The 20718-nt window shown below is 35.6% G+C and overlaps 1 protein-coding gene and 1 long non-coding RNA gene across 3 annotated transcripts in view; one reads left to right on the top strand and one right to left on the bottom strand.

Moving 5' to 3' along the window:
* LOC150089374 (uncharacterized) overlaps positions 1-12905 on the bottom strand; it is a 117319-nt gene extending 104414 nt beyond the window's left edge. For both annotated transcript variants that reach the window (XM_090389266.1, XM_090389258.1), the window contains exon 1: positions 12594-12905. In XM_090389266.1, coding sequence (XP_090245392.1) covers positions 12594-12609 — 16 coding nt within the window. In that variant the 5' untranslated portion in view covers positions 12610-12905. The remainder of the gene's footprint in view (positions 1-12593) is intronic.
* Positions 1-20718, top strand: part of LOC150089371 (uncharacterized) — a 200324-nt gene that overhangs the window by 24070 nt on the left and 155536 nt on the right. The window lies entirely within an intron of this gene.

The raw sequence follows: 20718 nt of genomic DNA, 5'->3' as shown, positions 1-20718 counted from the left end.
TTACCTGATTATTAAACTTTTATGGATGAGAAGTGTGTGTAATTGTGTATATAAAATACGTATTTCTTTGGTCAGTTTTTAAGATTTGCAGGACTTTGTTATTTCTCATTACACTATACAACTCTATTCTGAGATAGATCAACTAACTTAGCTACTCTGTCAAATATCAACAATTATAAACAAACCTGTCCTCGAAATATTTTAGATTACAGTTAATTCGCAATTTTTCTTCTTAACCAATTATATTTTAAATAAATTATTATTATTTTTTTTTTGAGAAACCTCACTACAGCTTTGTATGAACTCAGACTTCCTCATGTCAGGGTAGTGGGATGATGAGGGGAAGCTGAATCCTTCGTCTTCATCAGGTTTTTTTCGTGAATATAAGCTAACTCAAAAGATAAATGAAATATAAATTAAATCCTCCTGGAGACTAATACAGTTCTTGTAGCCGTGAAGGCTTGTGCCTCTTGTATGCAATAAAGAGTTCTTCTTCTTAGTGATGTCCGCAAAATTGTTAACAATATGGTTTTATTATTATTATTAATTTTTCCTGCAATTCCCAGTAAAGGGTTCCTCTGGTCATCATATTGTCATCATCATTTACTAAATATTGTCTCAGAAACTACTAAGAGACGCCTGTGCTGTTATTATTATTATTTTGAAAATCTTTAACAATGATAAGCAAATTGAAGGATCGCAAGAGAAAGTTTAGTTTTACTTTATGTTACCTTATTTGCATATTTAGTATTGTTTTTATGGAGTATTCGGAAATGTGTAAGCGCTTATGAGCTTTAGCACATCCATTCTTCCACATGTAATAACTCGAATTCTAATGACTGGATTTTCATGTAATTTTATAACCTGTCGTCATACTGCCATGAAAATGAACAAAAGGTTACCACCAGATGCAGTCTGTTTTAGGAATAAAGAAGTGATGAGAGCGATTAGTAAACTTTCATATTTATATTAATTTTAATCATAAGTAGGTAATCATATAAATCATATTATTATTATTATTAATTTTTCTTGCAATTCCCAGTAAAGGTCATCATATTATCATCATCATCATCTACTAAAGATTGTCTCAGAAACTACTAAGAGACGCCTGTGCTGTTATTATTATTATTTTGAAAATCTTTAACAATGATAAGCAAATTGAAGGATCGTAAGAGAAAGAAAGTTTAGTTGTTCGGCCGCGTTAACGCTACTGCCAAACCGGTCATGGCTGTGGGTTTCATCCGAAGAGGGGCCTCATCTTCAGTGTAAATATTTTCTCAAGTAGTAATAAAAATTTATAATAATAATAATAATTTGATAATCAACTCTCTTTCTCTTCATGATTATTTGATAATAATGTTCACGATAATAATTTGATAATCAGCTCTGTTACAGTTTAGTATACTTCTGTCCTCCCCTTCCTTACAGAATTCCTTGTGTGAATGTAGATGAAAAATACTCCTTCAGTTTGTCAGCTATATGAGCAGGATCATCAACAGTCGAACCATCACTATATAACGACCAATCTAATTCATCACCTTCCTTCTAGAGTTTACATAACTAAAGAAGTCTTTGTTGTTTTTGTTTGCATCCTTTGCCAAGGATTTCTCGTAATCAGTCTTCGCTTGCCTATCCTTTGTGACTTGATTACAGACTAACTTATATCTGTCATAGGTGTTTGTGTCACCTGATAATTTATATACATGCCATGCATTTTTCTTCTCTGCCACGAGTCTCATTAGTTCATCTGACATCCATTTAGGCCTAAACCTTGAACAATATTTCTTAATCGGTATAAAAAGCCTAGTAGCTTGCACGATCCCGCTTGAAATTTGTCCCTCTGTACAGAATTTAAAACTGTCTGAGACCACTATAGTCACCTTTATTTATTTATTTATTAAATCTGTTTATTGCTCTGCCGAAGAGCCACCCCTTGGACAGCAGGAAGCAATAACCCTTCGCTCCGCTCCTGATGGTAATCACAATATATTAAAAAAAAAAAAAATTGAGAGAGAGAGAGAAGTAGAAAGGAATCACCAAGAAAGAGAAGAATTTAATATATACAGCTCAGGACCCTGGGTGTGCCAAGCCCATACTCACTAGTTGTGAGCCCCTAAATCCCACATCAGTACACTGTGATCACTGCCACATAGTGGTTTCTTTATTTGTAAATTCTTACTGCACGAATAATCACTACTGATAACCTCATGAGCGTAAGGTTCATTTTACGTTCATTAAGGTTAATTAATAAATTTCATATTATAATAAGGTAAAGTTCATTTTACTTCCACCTGATGCTGTAACCTGCAGCATTCAGAAAATCCTCCAAGTTTGTTGAAGGACTGGAAAGCCTAATGGACTATTTCAGTAGCACCTAAGTGTTCGGCACTTGTCGCATCCAGCCACCGGCTCTTCATGACAGAATACTTCCTCTAGTATGCATGAGAACGATTTCTCCCCTGTTTCCACCACAGTTATAGAATATCCATCAGGCAACCACTGATGAGGAGGATCGCACCAACAACCTATGCGAGAGTTGGAATCTTGCTTTCCATTGGCTTTTTGGGCATGACCATCCGACCATCTGGAAGGCCATTGAAAGTATTAGAAAGGGTCAGGCTCTTGTATCAATAGCCCTGATTAAGGATTCTCGTGGTGAACCTCCAAGAAAACGAGTCAAACGTGCCACAAAAGAGTATCAACAGCTTTTGAAGAACCTATGTCTGGACTATGTGAATGAGAGGAAGCCCTTGGAGGAATTTCTGAATGCCGTAGGTCACATCACCAGGTGGAAGTAAAATGAACGTTACCTTATTATAATATGAAAGTTATTAATTAACTTTAATGAACGTAAAATGAACCTTACGATTAATGAGATTTTCAGTATTGTGCTTTATTTGTTCGATTTTTCATAGATATGGTGTGATGTTCTTTTTATTACGTTCATTTTTATGATTGTGTAAATAATTTTGTTCTCCTGTAAAACCGTGAGCTATAAATTTAAAATGCAAGTGTTAATGTATGCTACAGTGCAATAGTTATAATGTCTTCCTTATTGCTGGCTTATGATATAATGAATGTAATATTTTACATCTCAGAGAAGTGTTCTTTAAGTGTTCATTCTTAAAGAACCACAAATAAAAAGAATAAAAATTATGGTTTAAAATTTTTATTATTATTTGTCCTAGGGGTTTTGTCCTACTTTGCACTTTAATTGAGGGGGTTCTATGAAGTGGGTTTTATCCAAAGGGGTTTTGTCCGAACCCACTTTGGTACATAATTTAAATCATGTACCAATTATCATGAGTACATAATTTAACTTGTTTCTAATTCTGTTTATTTCAGTTGATTTTACAAGGTGTCTATGAATTATTATCTGATTATGAAGCTCGATTAAAATTTTATTGTAATAGGTATTGTAAAACTGTCTGCTGCACTTAATAAAGCAACTCAAAGGATTTCTTATCACACAACCGTACTTCAGTAAACTTCCACATGGACCCCTTTGGTAACACGTAGAATGTCAAGGCGATAGCCGATTTACTTCTAAGTGTTTTGACTCATCTGTTGAGATATGGAAGTCACTGCCTGTTCAATCCGATCTTTTAACCCTGAGATGTTAAACTTTTTGCATACACCTTGTCCTTTACGTAGCCCTATATATGTGTTCTATCAGCAAGATGCGGTACCATCACACTGGGGCTTGCATGTGCGCAATTTCTTCAGTAAACAATTTCCTAACCTATGGGTCGGTCGGGATAGTCCCCTTCCATGGCTTCCTCGTAACCAGATATCACGCCTATGGATTTATTTTTATGGGGCTACGTAAAGGACAAGGTGTATGCAAAAAAAAAAAAAAAAAGAAGTTAACACTGTCACCTAGTTAAAAAGATCGGATTGAACAAGCAATGACTTCCCAAATGATTTCTCAAGAGATGCTTCAAAATACTTGGAATGAAATCGGCTACCATCTTGACATTTTGTAAGTTCTACCAAAGGTGCTCATCTGGAGGTTTACTGAAGTACGGTTGTCCGATAAGAAATTCTTTGGGTTGCTTTGGGTTGCAGCAAACCGTTTTACAATACCTGTTACAATAAAATTTTAATCGAGCTTCATAATCAGGTGAATAATTTATAGACACACTGTACATTCGTTTTCTTAGATGTTTAAGCTCTCGTGGGTAGTACAGGTGGTAGAATCGCTGTCCTCCCCACAACGGGTGGAAAAGACCTGAGTTCGAGTCCCGTCGATGACGTGAGAAATTTTTACTGGCCTTTTTCACAGCATGGCTGATTTAGTCGGTCTCAGGCATGGTTGTTCTTCCCCACGGAAACTCGGGTTTCTCATCCAGAAAACAGAAAATATATACAGGGTGGTCCGTAATTCATGGTACAACCGGCAAGAGGCTGATTCTTCATGAAAAAATAAGTCGTAATTGCGGAATAATTTTTTTTCATATGAGGCTTCGTTTTTGAGAAAACCGACTTTAAATATTAGTTGAGTACGTGTGCACTTGACTAAGACATCGTTGAGCGGATCTAAATACCGACCACTATTTACTCTTCTATTTGTATACAATATCACAACTTGGCGTATTTTTATGATACAATGTCATCATTTTTTTATCATCTTAGTATCTTACTTATCAGTATTCACTATCAGTTTCTATCAACCCATCGATATGGCAAGATACACAGACATGCTCCTTGTATTAGGAGCATGTGCTGGAAACTTCTGCTGCAGCAAATTATTACAGAAAGATATCCCAATCGTTATCATCCAGACAGGTGAGTAATTCAAAGAGTAGAGCAAACGCTGTCCGACTGTGGTTCGTTCCATTCTCTGCATCAAAATTGCGGACGTCGTCGACAACTGCCTAATCATACAGAAGAAGAAATTATGACGGATGTCAATAATAATCCTCGTATTAGTACGAGATATCTTTCTTCTCGGCATAAGATTAGCAGGTCGACAATTATTCGCGTACTACGTGAGAACAGGATGCATCCGTTTCATGTCCGGAGTGCACGGACTAAGAGCTCGTGATTTTGTTCCACGAATGGCTTTCTGCCATTGGTTATTCATCCACAATTTTTATCACTAATTTTATGGACTGATGAGTCCAAATTTACACTACGCAGTATTTTCAGCATACATAATACGCATTGATGGGCACTTGAAAATCCTCACGTTACTGTTGAAACGCATTTTCAAGAAAGGTGGAGCGTGAACTTGTGGGCTGGTATAATCGGTAACGAAATCGTGGGACCTTATTTCCTTCCAGGGGTGCATCGTACTTACACTTCTTATGCAACGAGTTACCCGGACTATTAGAAAATGTATCTCTGGATACTAGAAGAACTATGATTTTCCAGCATTATGGTGCCCCAGCTAATTACTGCGTACTCTTTTCTTTGGATATGTTGAGTTGCACAATGCATATTTTTGAAATGCTAATTTAAAAGAAGAATCCATAATAACAAATTAAATGCTGTTGATTGATAGAAACATATCTATTCTTTATTTTTGTGCAGTAAATTACTATTTTCATTCTGTTCTAAAATTTAACTTTATGCAGTTCTTTCCATGCAGTCCAATACAGTATACAGAATTCTGAACCTGTTTTCAGCTTTATCTTTTTTTTTTCTCTCACTAGTTCTTCATACAATATTCAATATTTAATTTTTTATCCATTAGCAGCAGCAGACTCTCATTTGAAGATCGGTTTAATTTTTAGTAAAATATAAGCGATTTTTAGTGATCAGAAAGGTAAATTTTGGAATCCTCAGAGGGAAGGATTATTTCTAGAAATGGAAACATTAACGGGCTTCTAAATAGGAGTTACTAAATGTTGCTTACTAGCGTCAAATAAATTAATACTTCTAACACTGTTCATTCCTTGAGGGAGTTGGCGACCAGGCATCGCAGTTAGGGCATGATAGTGCACTGGTATTCTCGATGTATCATGATTTGCTTCGTTAATGACAATGATGGGGTTGCTAATAGCAACGTTGCAGATCTGAAGAGAGAGAGAGAGAGAGAGAGTATGTGTGTGTTGAACGAGGAAAGCGTGCTGACGAAGCAGGGATGGAATGGCGGTAAAAATAGCTACCACCAGGATGTTAGCTGGAAATTATGACATCCCTCTAGCAGTAATGTTCTGCAACCTTGCATTCGGACTCGGTCCACACAGGCATTAGCACCTACTGATTCAAGAAATGGAAGTGGCTCTTTTGTGCACAGTGATGTTATTTTCACACTTTATATTCCATATTTTATTATTATCTATTTCTTCTCTTTATGGGTTAAACATAGAGTTAAAATTATTATTGTTATGTAAGAGTAAGGGTCAAGTTTTTTTTAAAATTCTGCTACTGTATGGAACTATATATTTATTTAAATATGTTATTTTAATTAAAATTTCCATATATGTAAAACCATACTATTGATAATCCTATCAAGAATTTATAAATTTAGTTGTACATATAAAATTTAGTTTAAAAGTTTAGTTACGTATAAAATTGAGTGTTAGTTGTAGTTAGTTCTAGCGTTAATGTTATTGCTAACCAGTTAGCCATTGTACGGATATGTTATTCTCTACAATTTAGATGAATGTACATTTAAAATATATCTGTCTCGTTTAGACCTAATAGATTGTGTAGTTGGATTTCAGCTGAATAGTTACTTCTGTGCCTAACAGCAATTACATCGTTACTTAGCACAGTGGCATAAACCCTGCTGAAATCACAGATATATATAATATGCAACCATCTAAATTATAGTGTAATTTATTATAAATATAATAAAGTATATATATATATAAAGTATGCCTAATATTTGTGATTTATTAGAATAATAAGAAGTCTTCTATATTATAATATCAAGATTTACGGTAGATTCAATACTTTTGAATTAAGATAACAACAAGGAAACCCTTGAACATATTCATAAATATGTTTTATACTTAATAAATATGCTTAATTTAGTTAGGGAAGGATGTTACGTGGTAGTTTTCCATTAAGATTAACTCAATATATTACCACTCTTATACTCATTTAACTGCTGGCAGGCCTCTTAGCTGTATGCATATCTGGTTTCTGGGAGCATCGGCAAGAGGAGTCTGTCAGCAGGTAAGAATTTAATCTCTTTGTATTTACTTAATTTAATATCTGGTTCTGTTGTAACAATAATCCAAACTTAGAATTGTTTATTTGCAAATTGTAATTTTTTTATTTAATTCAGATAAAGTAAAAGTTACATTCATCCCTAGACAGAAATCAAATGCTTGAAGGGTTAACAAAACCATAACATAGCAATACAAAATCTATATTGGGTAATATAAAATATACAAAGATAAAGATACAAGGCGAAGACAGATTATGTTCGACATAAATGCTCAATATATACAGCCAGCGTCTGTCCAAGCAGAGTGCAGGGATGCCAATAGGATGCTGTAAGCTGACTGGAACAGGAAGAGCACAGATCATCCTCAATTACAGAAGCCACGTAGGAAGATGAAGAAATGAAGGTCTAAAATTGCAAGATAGCTTAGGTATCTGCAAAAACTTTTGTTTTGTAGGCCTTGTCAACACAAATTGCCTCAGGATTGATGTTTAAGTCGTTGAGAAGTGTAATTGTAAAATTCATAATATTGGTAATTGCAATCGTAATATGGATAATTGTGAATGTAATATATTAGTAACTGTAATCAAATTTTGTAACCCTTTCTATTTTTGTTCCTCCAACAGTACTGTCTGATGATGGGTATCAGTAAAATACCTGAAACGTTACCTTAATGTATAGTAGTTTTGGCAAATAGCTTAATAAATTATATTATTAATTTCATGTGGTATAAGAGTGGTAATATATTGAGTTAATCTTAATGAAATGTGCTTAATATTTATGCTTAATTTTAAACCTAATAAATTTAAAAATGGATTAGAAATTAATTGTTATTATTATCAGATGCGAAGTCAGAAACTCCGTTGATGTGGTGCATAAAGTTTTCGTGCAAAAGAAGGTCTAAAATTGCAAGATAGCAAGATAGCTTAGGTATCTGCAAAAACTTTTGTTCTGTAGGCCTTGTTAACACAAAGTTTCTATATGAAATATTAACTCATCTGTGAAAATCGTAATTTCGGTGTTTGTCGAGTCAAACAGCTTATCTATTTTCGTAGCGAATTTCCAATATATGGAAGATCTTTTCTTTTTAAGAGAAGATCGTGCTTTTCGAAACGTTGATGTACAGAATAAATCATAAAAATGAGAAAAATACATAGTAAGAGATAAGGTTTTGCAGCAGATTAAAAACGCACCTTATGTGAACAGTGAAACTCGTTTGATTTATTTAACAAAAGTGTGTGCAATGAATTTTAATTTTACTGCTACGATATTTTCGTGGTATTAATAATGATCTTTTATTGATAACGGTTGTCGGGAGGAACATACAATGGTTGATTTAGGGAGATACAGTATGACAACCCTAGCTATCAGAGATGAAATGTCAGTAAAACGAATTCTTAGTTTATTAAACGAACCGTAGAGTATCTGATTTTGTGTGATGTAGTTTAACTAAAAATATTAATCTATTCTATCTGCTTTATTTTGAAATTTGGAAAGCTGCCAATCTAGAGACACTTCTGGATATTTTTCTTACTTAGATATTAAAGTTGGTTGTGGCATTATAATGACAGGAGAGAATTCATTAATCATCCCTTGAACTCATGATCTATCATTACTTAAATATGCTTGGGACAGAATAATAAAATTGTAGGAGAATACCATCTGCGAAAGTAAATAATATTATGAGATTACTTCTTATCAGCTGAGAAATACTGCTGTGGAAATATTGCCTCTTGTTTAGTAGATGTGCTTAATCTACTACGCCACAACAAGAAACAGTACAGTCACGGCTTTCTGGCAGAGGCACTAACAGTTAATTATAGAAACAGTCAGAATTCCGAGAATAGAGTGTTTTATAAGCTTGTGCCAACTTAATCCACGTGCGAGTATTTAATAGGTACTTAATTTCAGTGAAGGTGAAATATAAAGTGTTTTTAATATGAATATGCTTAATGGGCTGGTGATCGGAAACGAATAGATTCGAAATTTTTCTGTAAACGAAAAGTTTCTGTAAACATATCTCTCTCTCAAAAGTCTTTATTCCCGAGATATAAAACATTAATGATAAATTACAAAACCGTGTAAGACGACAAAACATTTTTATGCTGAAATTTATATCATCAAAATATTACTGTGTAACTTATATACCAATAATCAACACGAAGAATGTAGGCGCCTCCGTAGCCAGGTGTGAAGGAGCAGCAGTGCTTAGTACACGCTTCTTGATTAGACCGGGGTTCGAGCCCGTCACCACCAAATACGGAAAGGTCAGGGAATGACCACCGCATATCCCGGATGTTAACGGGTGTATTACTTCAATTTCAGATTCGCCCACGAATGCCTCATTGTTTCCAGTACGGCATTTGTTAAAACTGATATTGTGGGAGACACTACAAATCTGTTTACTTTTGCCAAGTAACTGATATGATTTTAATTTATGGCGAGGTTCATAAGAATTCCTTAGCTGCTGTTCGCAGATACATCGAAAATTTCCAACTCGACGGAAGAGTAGCAAATCATTAAACATTGGCTGCTTTGGAGAGACGACTTATAAAAAGAAGTATGCTGATGCCATTATTGTAAACGCTTAGACTTTTCGACGAACTGAAAATGTTGAAGAGAAAATACTTCGTGCAAAGTACAAGTATTTTCAACCACAAGGTTCCTGCAATAGCACAGTGGTCGTAATCCACCGTCCTCCTACAGGACGACAATTATAACAGTTGAGCCCCGTCAGCGACGCGAGGAATTTTTATGGGCTTTTTTCGCAGCGTGGCTGAGTTTGTCGAGCGTTAGGTTTTTTTTTTTTTTTTTGCCCTCCCTGATACTTGGCTTTTTCGTCCAGTAAACAGCAAATTGAACAAAGAATACAATTAATTGCAAATACAGTACACCACACTGACGCTTCTGTTGCTGTGGTGCATAACACACACACACACACACACACCAGAAGGTTATCATCGGGTTCCGTAAATGTTTCATGTGTACCATTGACCAACAATTGTATCCATTTCGCAGATACTTTTACTAGAATTATTGCCACAAAATACGAATAAACACAGAAACTTTTGCCACTGGCTCATTTTTAAGTGATCAACAATATCTCAGCCATGTTCTTGTTACAGATGAATAATTTTTACAAGAAATGGAATTTTCAACTCTTGAAACACTCATAGCTGCGCCGATGAAAAATCCACATTAGGTTGTCAGTACTCATTTTTACCGTAGCCTTTCCTTTAATGTTTGGTGTGGTGTATTTGGAGGCAACCCTATTTGGTCTTTATTTTTTAGTTACCAGGCTTTCAGGAATGGCAGTTTCAACAATTTATGGGAACTATCGGAAGACACAACCCTTGAAAATCTGTAGATGATGTTGTTTATGCATGAAGGCCGCCATAGCCTAGTGGTCAGGCGCGCGGGTGCATAAGTACACGTGCCTTGAGTGACCGGGATTCAAGCCCGTGACTGCTGAATACGGTGCTGTTTCTTGTATGCTATCTATCTTGTGAACTCCTCTGACCGTTTGGTCGTCCCGGAGTATAAACAGAAAATTTTATGGTGCGTATACCACATCCCTTTCTTGTGATGTTTCTGACTTTTAAATATGGAGTACAATCACCGATGGTTTGGTTGGAACTGCCCTGTACAGTTGCCATCACGATCACCCATGTATTATCACGTAAGACGAACTAAAAATATATATAAATATTGGTATTAATGGCCCCCAAGTGTACGCTCATAACTGTAAATGTACTCAGAACAAATTACCAAAAAAAAAAAAAAAAAAAAAAATTTATAAACTTCCGTCTGAGATCAGTTAAATTACAGCCTCGATTTAAGAAGCCTATTAGAAATTCCTCCAGTCGCCAACGGGAATTGAACCCACACTTTTTCAAACAAGTAGTAGCGATGCATCGCGCGGATAAAGCTGCCACGAAGTCACGCAAGACAAAATGAGAAATCGCGTTTTAGAAGCTGCTGAAACCATTAAAAATGTTCTGAAACAATAAGACATGCTACGGAATGCGCATTCTTCGCCCTGAATGTGCATCGAACAAAATGGCAATTACTTTAAACTGCTGCTTTAGATGTTTTCCTTTCAGAGGTTTATTGTAGTTTCTTTTTTGTTTTTTCTAATTTCTGATTAATATCATGGAGATGAAGAATTTTGACACATGTTTATAGGAACTTTTATTTTCTGTAGAATATTCTCCAACTTTGTGGATAATATTATCATTATGCATTTCTTTGGCTATCGAAAGGCTAATCATATTTGAATATCGTGGTAATTAGGTTTGTTTTTCCTGTATAAAATCTGTTTAGATGATTCATCAGAACATTTTAAAGAATTGAAATTGGTTTTGCGTGTATGCCTAAACCCATTAAAAGTCCATTCGACAGAATTGTTGTCTCCCAAGAATTGTTGATATAAGGAAACCGCGGAATCTCTACTCTTGATGCATCATTTCTTGATACAGCACGTATAACTTCTGGATGGTAAGCGAGTATCGTTCTGTATTGTTGTGAAACAAAAATTAAGCTCATAATGTAAATAATGAGAAATTATATTACAACAGAGATAAGATCAGAGTGGTAGTTGGTAATTTAACATTGGAGTTCTTTGGCTGGATTGATTAAATACACCGTTTTTTGCTTTGAAAACACACGATAACCTCTTCTGCTCCTAGTCTCTTTTTTGATGGATGCCATGGGTGTTAGAAATTTATACCAAAGAAATTTATTTACTATTCCAAGGGGCTGACTCTGTGTTCGTGTAATGGCGACTTCACTTGACTCAGGGTTTGGAAAGGTATGCATTTAATTCCCATCGGTGACGGCACAAATTCTAGATTGCTTTTAAAATGGTGGTCAAGGTAGTCGGTTTCTGGCAGAGGTATAGGTTTTCCATCCTGCAAAACGCAGACAAACCACAGACATAAGATTATGGACAGTATATACTGACATCTCGTGGCCTTAGTTGGCTTGGTGTTTATTGGAAATATCCGAACCCAAAAGACTACTGGTTTCGACTTGAAAAGTGCGATTGCGAAGAGTTCTTACACAGGAATGCCCTTTGTTTCCGAGATGGTATTTCAGTTTCTTGTTCTGCGACGACTCCAACCGTGATAATTGTGGGATGTCTTGAAGCTCAACATCTTATTATCTCAGCGAAGTGCTCTGAATTAACAGTTGTGTAATGGATTTGTAGGTAGTTGAATCAAATGCGTCATTATTAAAATGAGAGAGAGAGAAAGAGAGAGTTTTTGTAATAATGGTTTGCAGCTGTGCACTATAACGATGCGTATTGCCGCCTTAGCTCTAATCTTTATCCCTGTAATACCACATGTATATTCGACTATTACATGGCGTGCAAGCTAGAGATAAGAAATAACAGCATTTCATCTCGCTGCGACTTGCTGAGCTTTGAGCACGTGACTATCTCAGAATAGAAATCTGCGTACACACTTACCTTGGCTGTTCTTCATCCTTCCATCAGATTAATGTGCACTACGAACACACCTCAGCTAGCTGAAACTGCTTCGTTCAGTTCTACTACAGCCATTCTCCGTTGCCCGGGGAAACGGTTCAACACCACAGGGCGTTGCCAGCAAAACTAACAAGAACCAATTACTTGTACTGAAAATCACAGAGACAGCACAGAACTGACATGGAATAAACTTATCCAGTTGTATTGATAACGCCTTTACACCAAAAATTAGTTCATCATAACCCCAATAGAATGCTTCTTAGTTTCTGCTCTGTCCTCTGTGAGACGACAAACAATCGCGCATGCGTCAGCTACAACGGCATTTCTGAGAGACTCATACTTTATTTTAAAAGGCGGCTATATTTTTTTCACGCTAGAGAGCGCTGCATGAATGCAAGCTCCATAACAGTTGACAGTGGCAATTATTTTGGAAGTGGTGCGAAAGTAACACTTAATCAAACATTTCTAAGCACTTTGTCTCATGCTCTGAATGCCACATTTCTATCGAAGTGGATGATGCACACATAACATCACGCGATATGCGCCTGCCGGCATGCATGATTAAAATTTAATTAGTGTATTAACCTAAGTAGGGCGTTTGAACATAAAAGCGTTTTCACATAGTTTTGATTTGTTGAATCACTGTTACATTCTATTGCATCTTCTTTTCATGGAGTGGGCACAGCTTGCATTTTATGAGTTATAATTCCGACAAGTTTGATTTTTATTCTTTAATTCCTGACTGTAGATTCTACGGTAAGAAATATTTTTATAATTCGTTTAGGGCTATAGCCTTAGGTTACGAAGAAGTTAACTGACATATAAGATATTGCAGTGGTATCATGTCTATACGTAGCCAACTACTAAGTAGTTACAAATTGGCATCATTTAAGTATATCTCATATTGTGAATACCTTCACAACGAGTTACCATGTTATTGCACTACCTCGAATAAGTAACGCTTCACCGATGGAGAAGACTACCCTCAGTGTACCACCATCAGTGTAGTACCACACAGTTACTCTGAGGTTACTGCTACCCATATGCAGTACTTTACATTTGTCAATGCTAAAATTCAGTTGCCACTTCTCAGCCCATCTGCTCAACTTCTTTAGATCCAGTTGCAGTTGCGTACTGTCATTAGTGTCATTAACAACCCTGCCAACCTTCGTGTCGTCTGCAAACTTAGACATTAAGCCTGATATACCTTTATCAGTATCATTAATAAATACAGAAAACAACAATGGCCCCAGCACTGAACCCTTGGGAACTCTACTAATAATATTAGTCCAATGAAGAGCAATGTCCATTGATGACCACTATCTGCCTTTTCCCACTCAACCATCCCTTTATCCATAGTAGCAATTTCCCCTTATGCCATACTGCTCCAATTTGTACAGCAGTCTTCCATGTGCAACAGTATCAAATGCTTTCCTAAGATCCAAGTATATGATATCAAAATTATTCTTTGCATCCATTCCTTTGTGACCACATCATAGTATCCAATCAAATTTGGTCAGACAAGAACTTGGCACTTAGCACAAGAACTTGCACTTGGCACAAGAACTTCCACTTAGCAAACTCATTCTTTGTCTGAACTATAACTGAAGTCTTGTCTAGATGATCCTGCAGTGCTTCTTTGACCAGTGCCTCCATTAATTTCCCCCGAACAGAAGTTAAACTAATAGGTCTGTAATTACTTGTGCTACCACTTGATCCTCCTTTGTGAATTGGGATCACATTTGCACATCACATCTCCAGTCCATGGGTACCTCCTCTGAGTCCAAGGAAGCTCTCATAATTATGGCTAAGGGTTTGCTTACTTTCTTTGCTGCCTCCTTTAATATAACTGGATAGATCCCAGATGCCTTTCTTTATCTTCAACAGTTTCTGCTCCACTTTGCTCTCAGTTATTACAAAATCATTTAGCTCACTGCCAGAGTTTAATACACATCTGGCATTCCATCCCTGAATAATTCTTCCTGTGTAAATGTAGATGCAAAATACTCATTCAGTTTGCTAGCTACCTGAGCAGGATCATCAACAGTTTAACCATCGAAAACCAATCTGATTCATCCCCTTTTTTCTAGAGTTTACATAAGTAAAGAACTCTTTGCTGTTTTTCTATGCATCATTTGCCAAAGTTTCTCATAATCTGCCTTTGCCTGCTTAACGTCCTTTGTGATTTGATTACAGACCACCTTATATCTGCCATAGGCTTCTGTGCCACCTGTTAATTTATATGTATCCCATGCATTTTTCTTCTCCTCCATGAGTCTCATTAGGTCGGTCATCTGACATCCATTCAGGCCTAAACTTTGAACAGTATTTCTTAGTTGGTATGAAAAGCCTAGTAGCTCCCAAGATTAATTCTTTGAATGTTTCCCATTTAGAATTTGCTGTTGGTAACATCATCAGTTGGTCCCACTGTATAGAATTTAAAAACTGTCTCAGCCCACCGTAGTCATCTTTACGAAAGCAAAAACCCTTCCCTTTACCCCTGATGCTACTTACCTCTTTGAGTAAATCCCACATGAGCACACTGTGATCACTGCCACCTACTAGTTGTTCCTTTATCTGAAGATTCGTATTGCATGAAGAATCACTACTGATAATCAGATCAAGAGTATTACTCCTCTAGTTGTCCCTCGAACATGCTTCTGTAGAAAACAATCACCCAGTAAATCCAAAAAATCTTGCTAGTGCGTGAGTGATCAATCCACAAATTCCAGTCAATATCTGGGAAATTAAAATCCCCATTATAAGACATTCTGATTTACTGGCCACTCTTATTTCTCTGTATAATTGTTCATTATACTCATCCGAGTCATTAGGCCTATAACATACTCCTACTCTCAATTTTGCTTTGCCAGTGTTTATGTCACACTAAACTGACTCAACACTGCACTGTCCACCCATATCAACTAGCTGCACTTCCTTAGATTTTATGTGTTTCTTAACTAACAGCATAATCTTTCCTCCCTTTTTATCCAGTCTATCCTTTCTGTACACATTGTACTCTCCAAATTCCAAATTGTGCATTCCTTATATCTGTGTGACACGTCGTCTCTGATAATCCAATACTATCTGCCTTTGATATTTTGACCAAATTCATCAAATTTATTTTCCAAACTCTTAGCATTGGTGGACACACAAGTATACATGCATCTATTCTTATTCTTAGCTCTCCTAACACAGCCCATGTATTTACTTGTTCCCCGATGACTTCCAGCAGTCTCTGAAATCCACCGAAATGTGTATGTGCCTTACTTAATTATGCATATAAGACATAAACTATGCAAATGAAATTGGTTTCTTACTTTAAATTAGTTCAATTTTTATATAATTTTCCTTTTTATTTAATTTTTATTGTAATTATTTAATTTAATTAATTAAATTTAATTCTTAATTAACTATTTAAAAAATAAATAGTTAATTGAGATTACTGTCCTTTAATATTAATACCATAATTATGTTTTTACTAGTGTATGTGATAGTAATTATATATTTTCATGTCAATTATGTAGTTTCTTTTTCTCATGGTTACACTTATAAATGAACGAAAATCTAAACGGAATATTATTCTTATTATTATTTATTTACTGTTAAACCTTAAGTGCCATAGAAAATGCTTAAGTTTGACTCTTTGACAGAACTCTTTATGACAAAACCCAAAAATTGAGCTCCCTAGAACGAGATTCTGCTTGCAAATTAACTTCTAAAACTTCCTTGCTCATCTTTAGTGAAATAGATTAAATACACATGTTTTGCGCCCATTTTGTACAAAGTCTTTTCAACATTTTGAAAATTGGCAGCTTCTTTCATCAAAAGTTGGCAGAGGATATCCGATCTCCTCTTTAGAATTGAAGAACTGGATAACTGGGTGATATATATGAATTAATTTGCTTCTGTTTCTCTACTCAGTGGCATAACAGTCGTACCGTAAAAGACCGCAATGCAGGGAGTTCTTCTATTTAAAGAAGAAAGCTCCAAAGTATATAACTTAAAATTATTAAAGATACCTTTTTAGATTTTTGGCAGCCCCAAAGGCAAAGTTGCACCTCTTGTTTACATTGTTTGTTCAGGTTCCATTGAGTGTTACTGATCAGAGGCATAAATCGAAAAGGAGAAATTAGCTCTGCTCAATGGATGATGAACCAATTTTCGATATAAGTCAGAACCGGATAGTGGAGACTGTATATAAAAATAGGAATACTTACGATTTTCAATTGCTTTCTGTGTAAGCCATGTATTTTTTTTTCTCTTTAGTCATCCTCTTTCCATTTTTTGGAAAGCGTGCCTTGTGTTTTTTATATTGTTTTTTTTTTTTGGCACATATCGTTTTAAGGGTTACTAAAGCCAAGTTGAGCTAAGCTGTGCATATTTCTGTACTGTATTTCAACTTTTGGCTTTGTGTGTGTGTAGTTCTAATAACTTTTGTGTTTCACTCAAAGTTACAATGCACAGCTCGCATGTGAGGGAATCCAAGTATATTCTGACGTGTATTTTTATTTCCATTTTATTTTAATCATGAAACAGATTAAAATAAAATGGAAATAAAAATTTCCATTTTTATTTCATAAGAATGAAATAGCGTCCATTATTCACTATCTTGAAAAAAGTGGAATATACGTTCCATTAAACGAAATGAATCCTACAAACGCAGAACAGCGGAATAATTTTGATTAATTGCTTTTTTCCCCGTAGTTAGTGCGCTGAAATTAATATACAGGGTGTCCCTCCCTATTTTTAAATTATCGTAACTTCTTTATGATTTAACCAATTTTAATGAAATCTGTGTTACATGATTAAAAATTTATTGAGGTTTTTGACACTACATTTTAAAATTCCACATATGCCCCTGCAAAAACTACTTTCAAAAACTTAATTGGAATGTCTTTGAGCACATTGTTGATTGTTGCTTTTAGTTCGTCCAAGTTGGTGGTTTTTACAGTAAACCTCTTCCTTGCCCCCCTCCCCATGTAAAAAAATCGCAAGGAGCCAGATCCGAAATGAGGATAGGTCATTCATGTATACCACGTCTACTATTCCACAGTCCTGGGAATTAATTAGTAGCCATGTACGGACATCATTTGCAAAATGAAGGGGGAGCCCCATCATGCATAAAATTAAAAATTTCACTGTTGTCTCAGTGAAATAACTGGCCATACATGAACTTGAAACGTTTTGAGGTTTACTTCAGCATTTATTGTCTCTCAGAATGAAAGGTCCGATAATGTGAAACTACACCGGACCGTTAAAAAAAAAAAAAAAAAAGAAAAGAAAAAAAGAACTATCGTATTAGAGCTACCCGAGAACGCCTCATCTGCCTATGTGTAATGTGTTCATAAATTGCTTACGTTCTTTGGTCGGTTTGTCTGTTTTGTTGGACGAATAATCCGAATTTCCGGGGGACAAAACCTTCCTACTTATACTTATTTAAGTATATTAAGATTATTATAATACTTAAATGTTAGATTATATATAAAAGTATGATTTTTTGCAAAGTTTAATCTGTGATTTTGATATCATTAAACTGTGATTATCATCAGTAATGTGATTTTTGTGAACCGATTTTATACTGTTAGTATTTAAGTGTTAATAAATAAATGTTTCCTTTTGTTTTCTCATATTCTCTTATTATAGTGATGATATTCCTTTCGTTTCCTATTTTGCTTATCCCGGAAAAAAATATCCGATTTTCTTCCCCCCACCCCTAAAAACTATGCATAACCATTTGATCTAACATAATTTCAAGGAAAAATTGTTTAGTGTCACACAGCGTTGAATTGGGAGGGGGGAATTGAGTTTTACCTCCGGTGGGACAAAATTCTTCCTCCCCCATTCCGGCGAAAAATAGTAAATTTTATTTTAATATTGCAAGAAGATAAGCATAGAAGGCCCGAATGAGTTATTAGAAAAATTAATAACTGATGTGATTGATACATATGCAAATAAAAAAGCAAAGATGAATAAGATTATTATAATATTTAAACGTTTGATTAAAATTTGTATGATTTTTTTTTTGAGAATTTTAATCTAAGATTTTGATATTATTAAACTGTGATTATTGTTAATAATGTGGTTTGTGTGAACTGATTGTATACTGTTAGTATTTAAGTGTTAATAAATAGTTCCTTTTGTTTTCTCATATTCTCTTATTACAGTGATGATATTAACAAAACTGTTTCACATATTTTTAAAAATTATGAATATTATATAGTATAAATTCGAAAATGTGAACAATTCGTAAATCAATTGATTTATACAGATATCTAATAATAACAAAAAGACAATTGTAATTATATATTTATTGAAAAGAGAAAAAGAACAAAGCAACACATGGATAAAAACAGGCATTTAAATAAATGAAAGTATCAGATTTTAAATGCATTTTAAATTTTTTAGCACACGTATACAGTGTGCTACTGTTATTAAAAAGTCTGGTAAAAAGCGATCACCTTCATCATATTCCTGGCATAACATTTTTAGTTTACGTTGCATTACGTAATACATGACTCACTTTTTCTTTAGTTCATCTTCTTTCGTTTCAACGTTTTAGTTTCCTTCATCGTTTAGGCTCAAAACCTTGAACAGTATTTCTTAGTTGGTATGAAAAGCCTAGTAGCTTCCAAGAATAATTCCTTGAATGCTTCCCATTTAGAATTTGCTGTGGGTAACATCATCAGTTGGTCCCACGGTATAGAATTGAAAAATCGTCTTATACCACTGTAATCATCTTTATGAAAAGCAAAAACCCTTCCCTTTACCTATGATGGTAGTTACGTCTTTAAGTAAATCCCACATCGGTACACTTTATCTGCAAATTCTTAATGCATGAATAAACACTGCTGATAATCAGATCATGAGTATTACTCCCTGTGGTTGCCCCTCGAACGTGTTGCTGTAGAAAACAATCCTTCAATAAATTCACAATAAATGATGGCGTGCGAGTGACCAATCCACAAATTCCAGTCAATATCTGGAAAGTTAAAATCCCCCATAACAAGACATTCTGATTTACTGGCCCACTCCATTTCTCTGCGGAATTGTTCATTGTACTCATCAGAGTCATTTGGCCTATAAAACACTCCTACCCTCATTTTCCCTTTCCAAGTGCTCATGTCACACCAAACTGACTCAACATTGCACTGTCCACCCATGTCAACTGGATGCACTTCCTTAGATTTTGTGTTTCTTAACTAACAGCATAACCCCTCCTCCCTTCCTACCCTCTATCCTTTCTGTACACATTATACCCCCCCCCAAATTCCAATTTTGCACTGTTTATATCTTTTTGACACCAAGTCTGATATCCCAACAATACAGGGTGTCTCAAAAATACACGGCATAACTTCAGGAATGAGTTCCTCATATGTAGACAATAAAAATATTTTATATCAACATAGTTCCGGAAATGCTTGGTTTCCGAGTTTTGAAGGTCTGTCTATGACACTTAACTGTTCACATCACCTTATAGTAATTGTTCAAAATGTCCACCTTCTGCCTGAATACAGGCCTCGCATCGACGTCTCATGGACTCGCGAAGACGATGCCAAATTCCTGGCATGTTTCGTATTGTCTCACAACCTGCCACAATTCGATTGCGGAGAGTTCTCATGTCACACCAAACTGACTCAACATTGCACTGTCCACCCATGTCAACTGGATGCACTTCCTTAGATTTTGTGTTTCTTAACTAACAGCATCAGCTACTGGAGTCGAATACACCAATGACTTTAAGTGGCCCCAAAAGAAGAAATCTAGTGGGTTTAAATCAGTTCAGCGTGGAGGCCAGGCAATTGGTCTACCTCTGCGTATCCACCGACCAGGAAACCTTCGATTCAGGTAATTGCGGGCTACGTGGCTGAAATGTGCGGGAGCGCCATCGTAAATGCAGTGGGCTTGTTGACGAATGATCAGTGGCGTGTTGTCCAAGAAATCAGGCATGTTATTTTCCAGAAAGTTTCTGTACTCCTGCCCTGTGAGTTTGTTTGGAAGTACATGGGGCCCAAATAACTTATCACCAAAAACACCCGCCGAGATGTTAAGGCTGAACCGCTGTTGGTGATGTGATGAAAGAATTGCATGTGGGTTTTCCTCAGCC

The sequence above is a fragment of the Mastigoproctus giganteus genome, chromosome 2 (genome assembly GCF_048544385.1).
Source record: "Mastigoproctus giganteus isolate SK-2022 chromosome 2, ASM4854438v1, whole genome shotgun sequence".
NCBI lineage: Eukaryota > Metazoa > Arthropoda > Arachnida > Uropygi > Thelyphonidae > Mastigoproctus > Mastigoproctus giganteus.
Note: the sequence above shows the minus strand (reverse complement) of the source record. Positions and strands in the feature narration are given on the sequence as shown.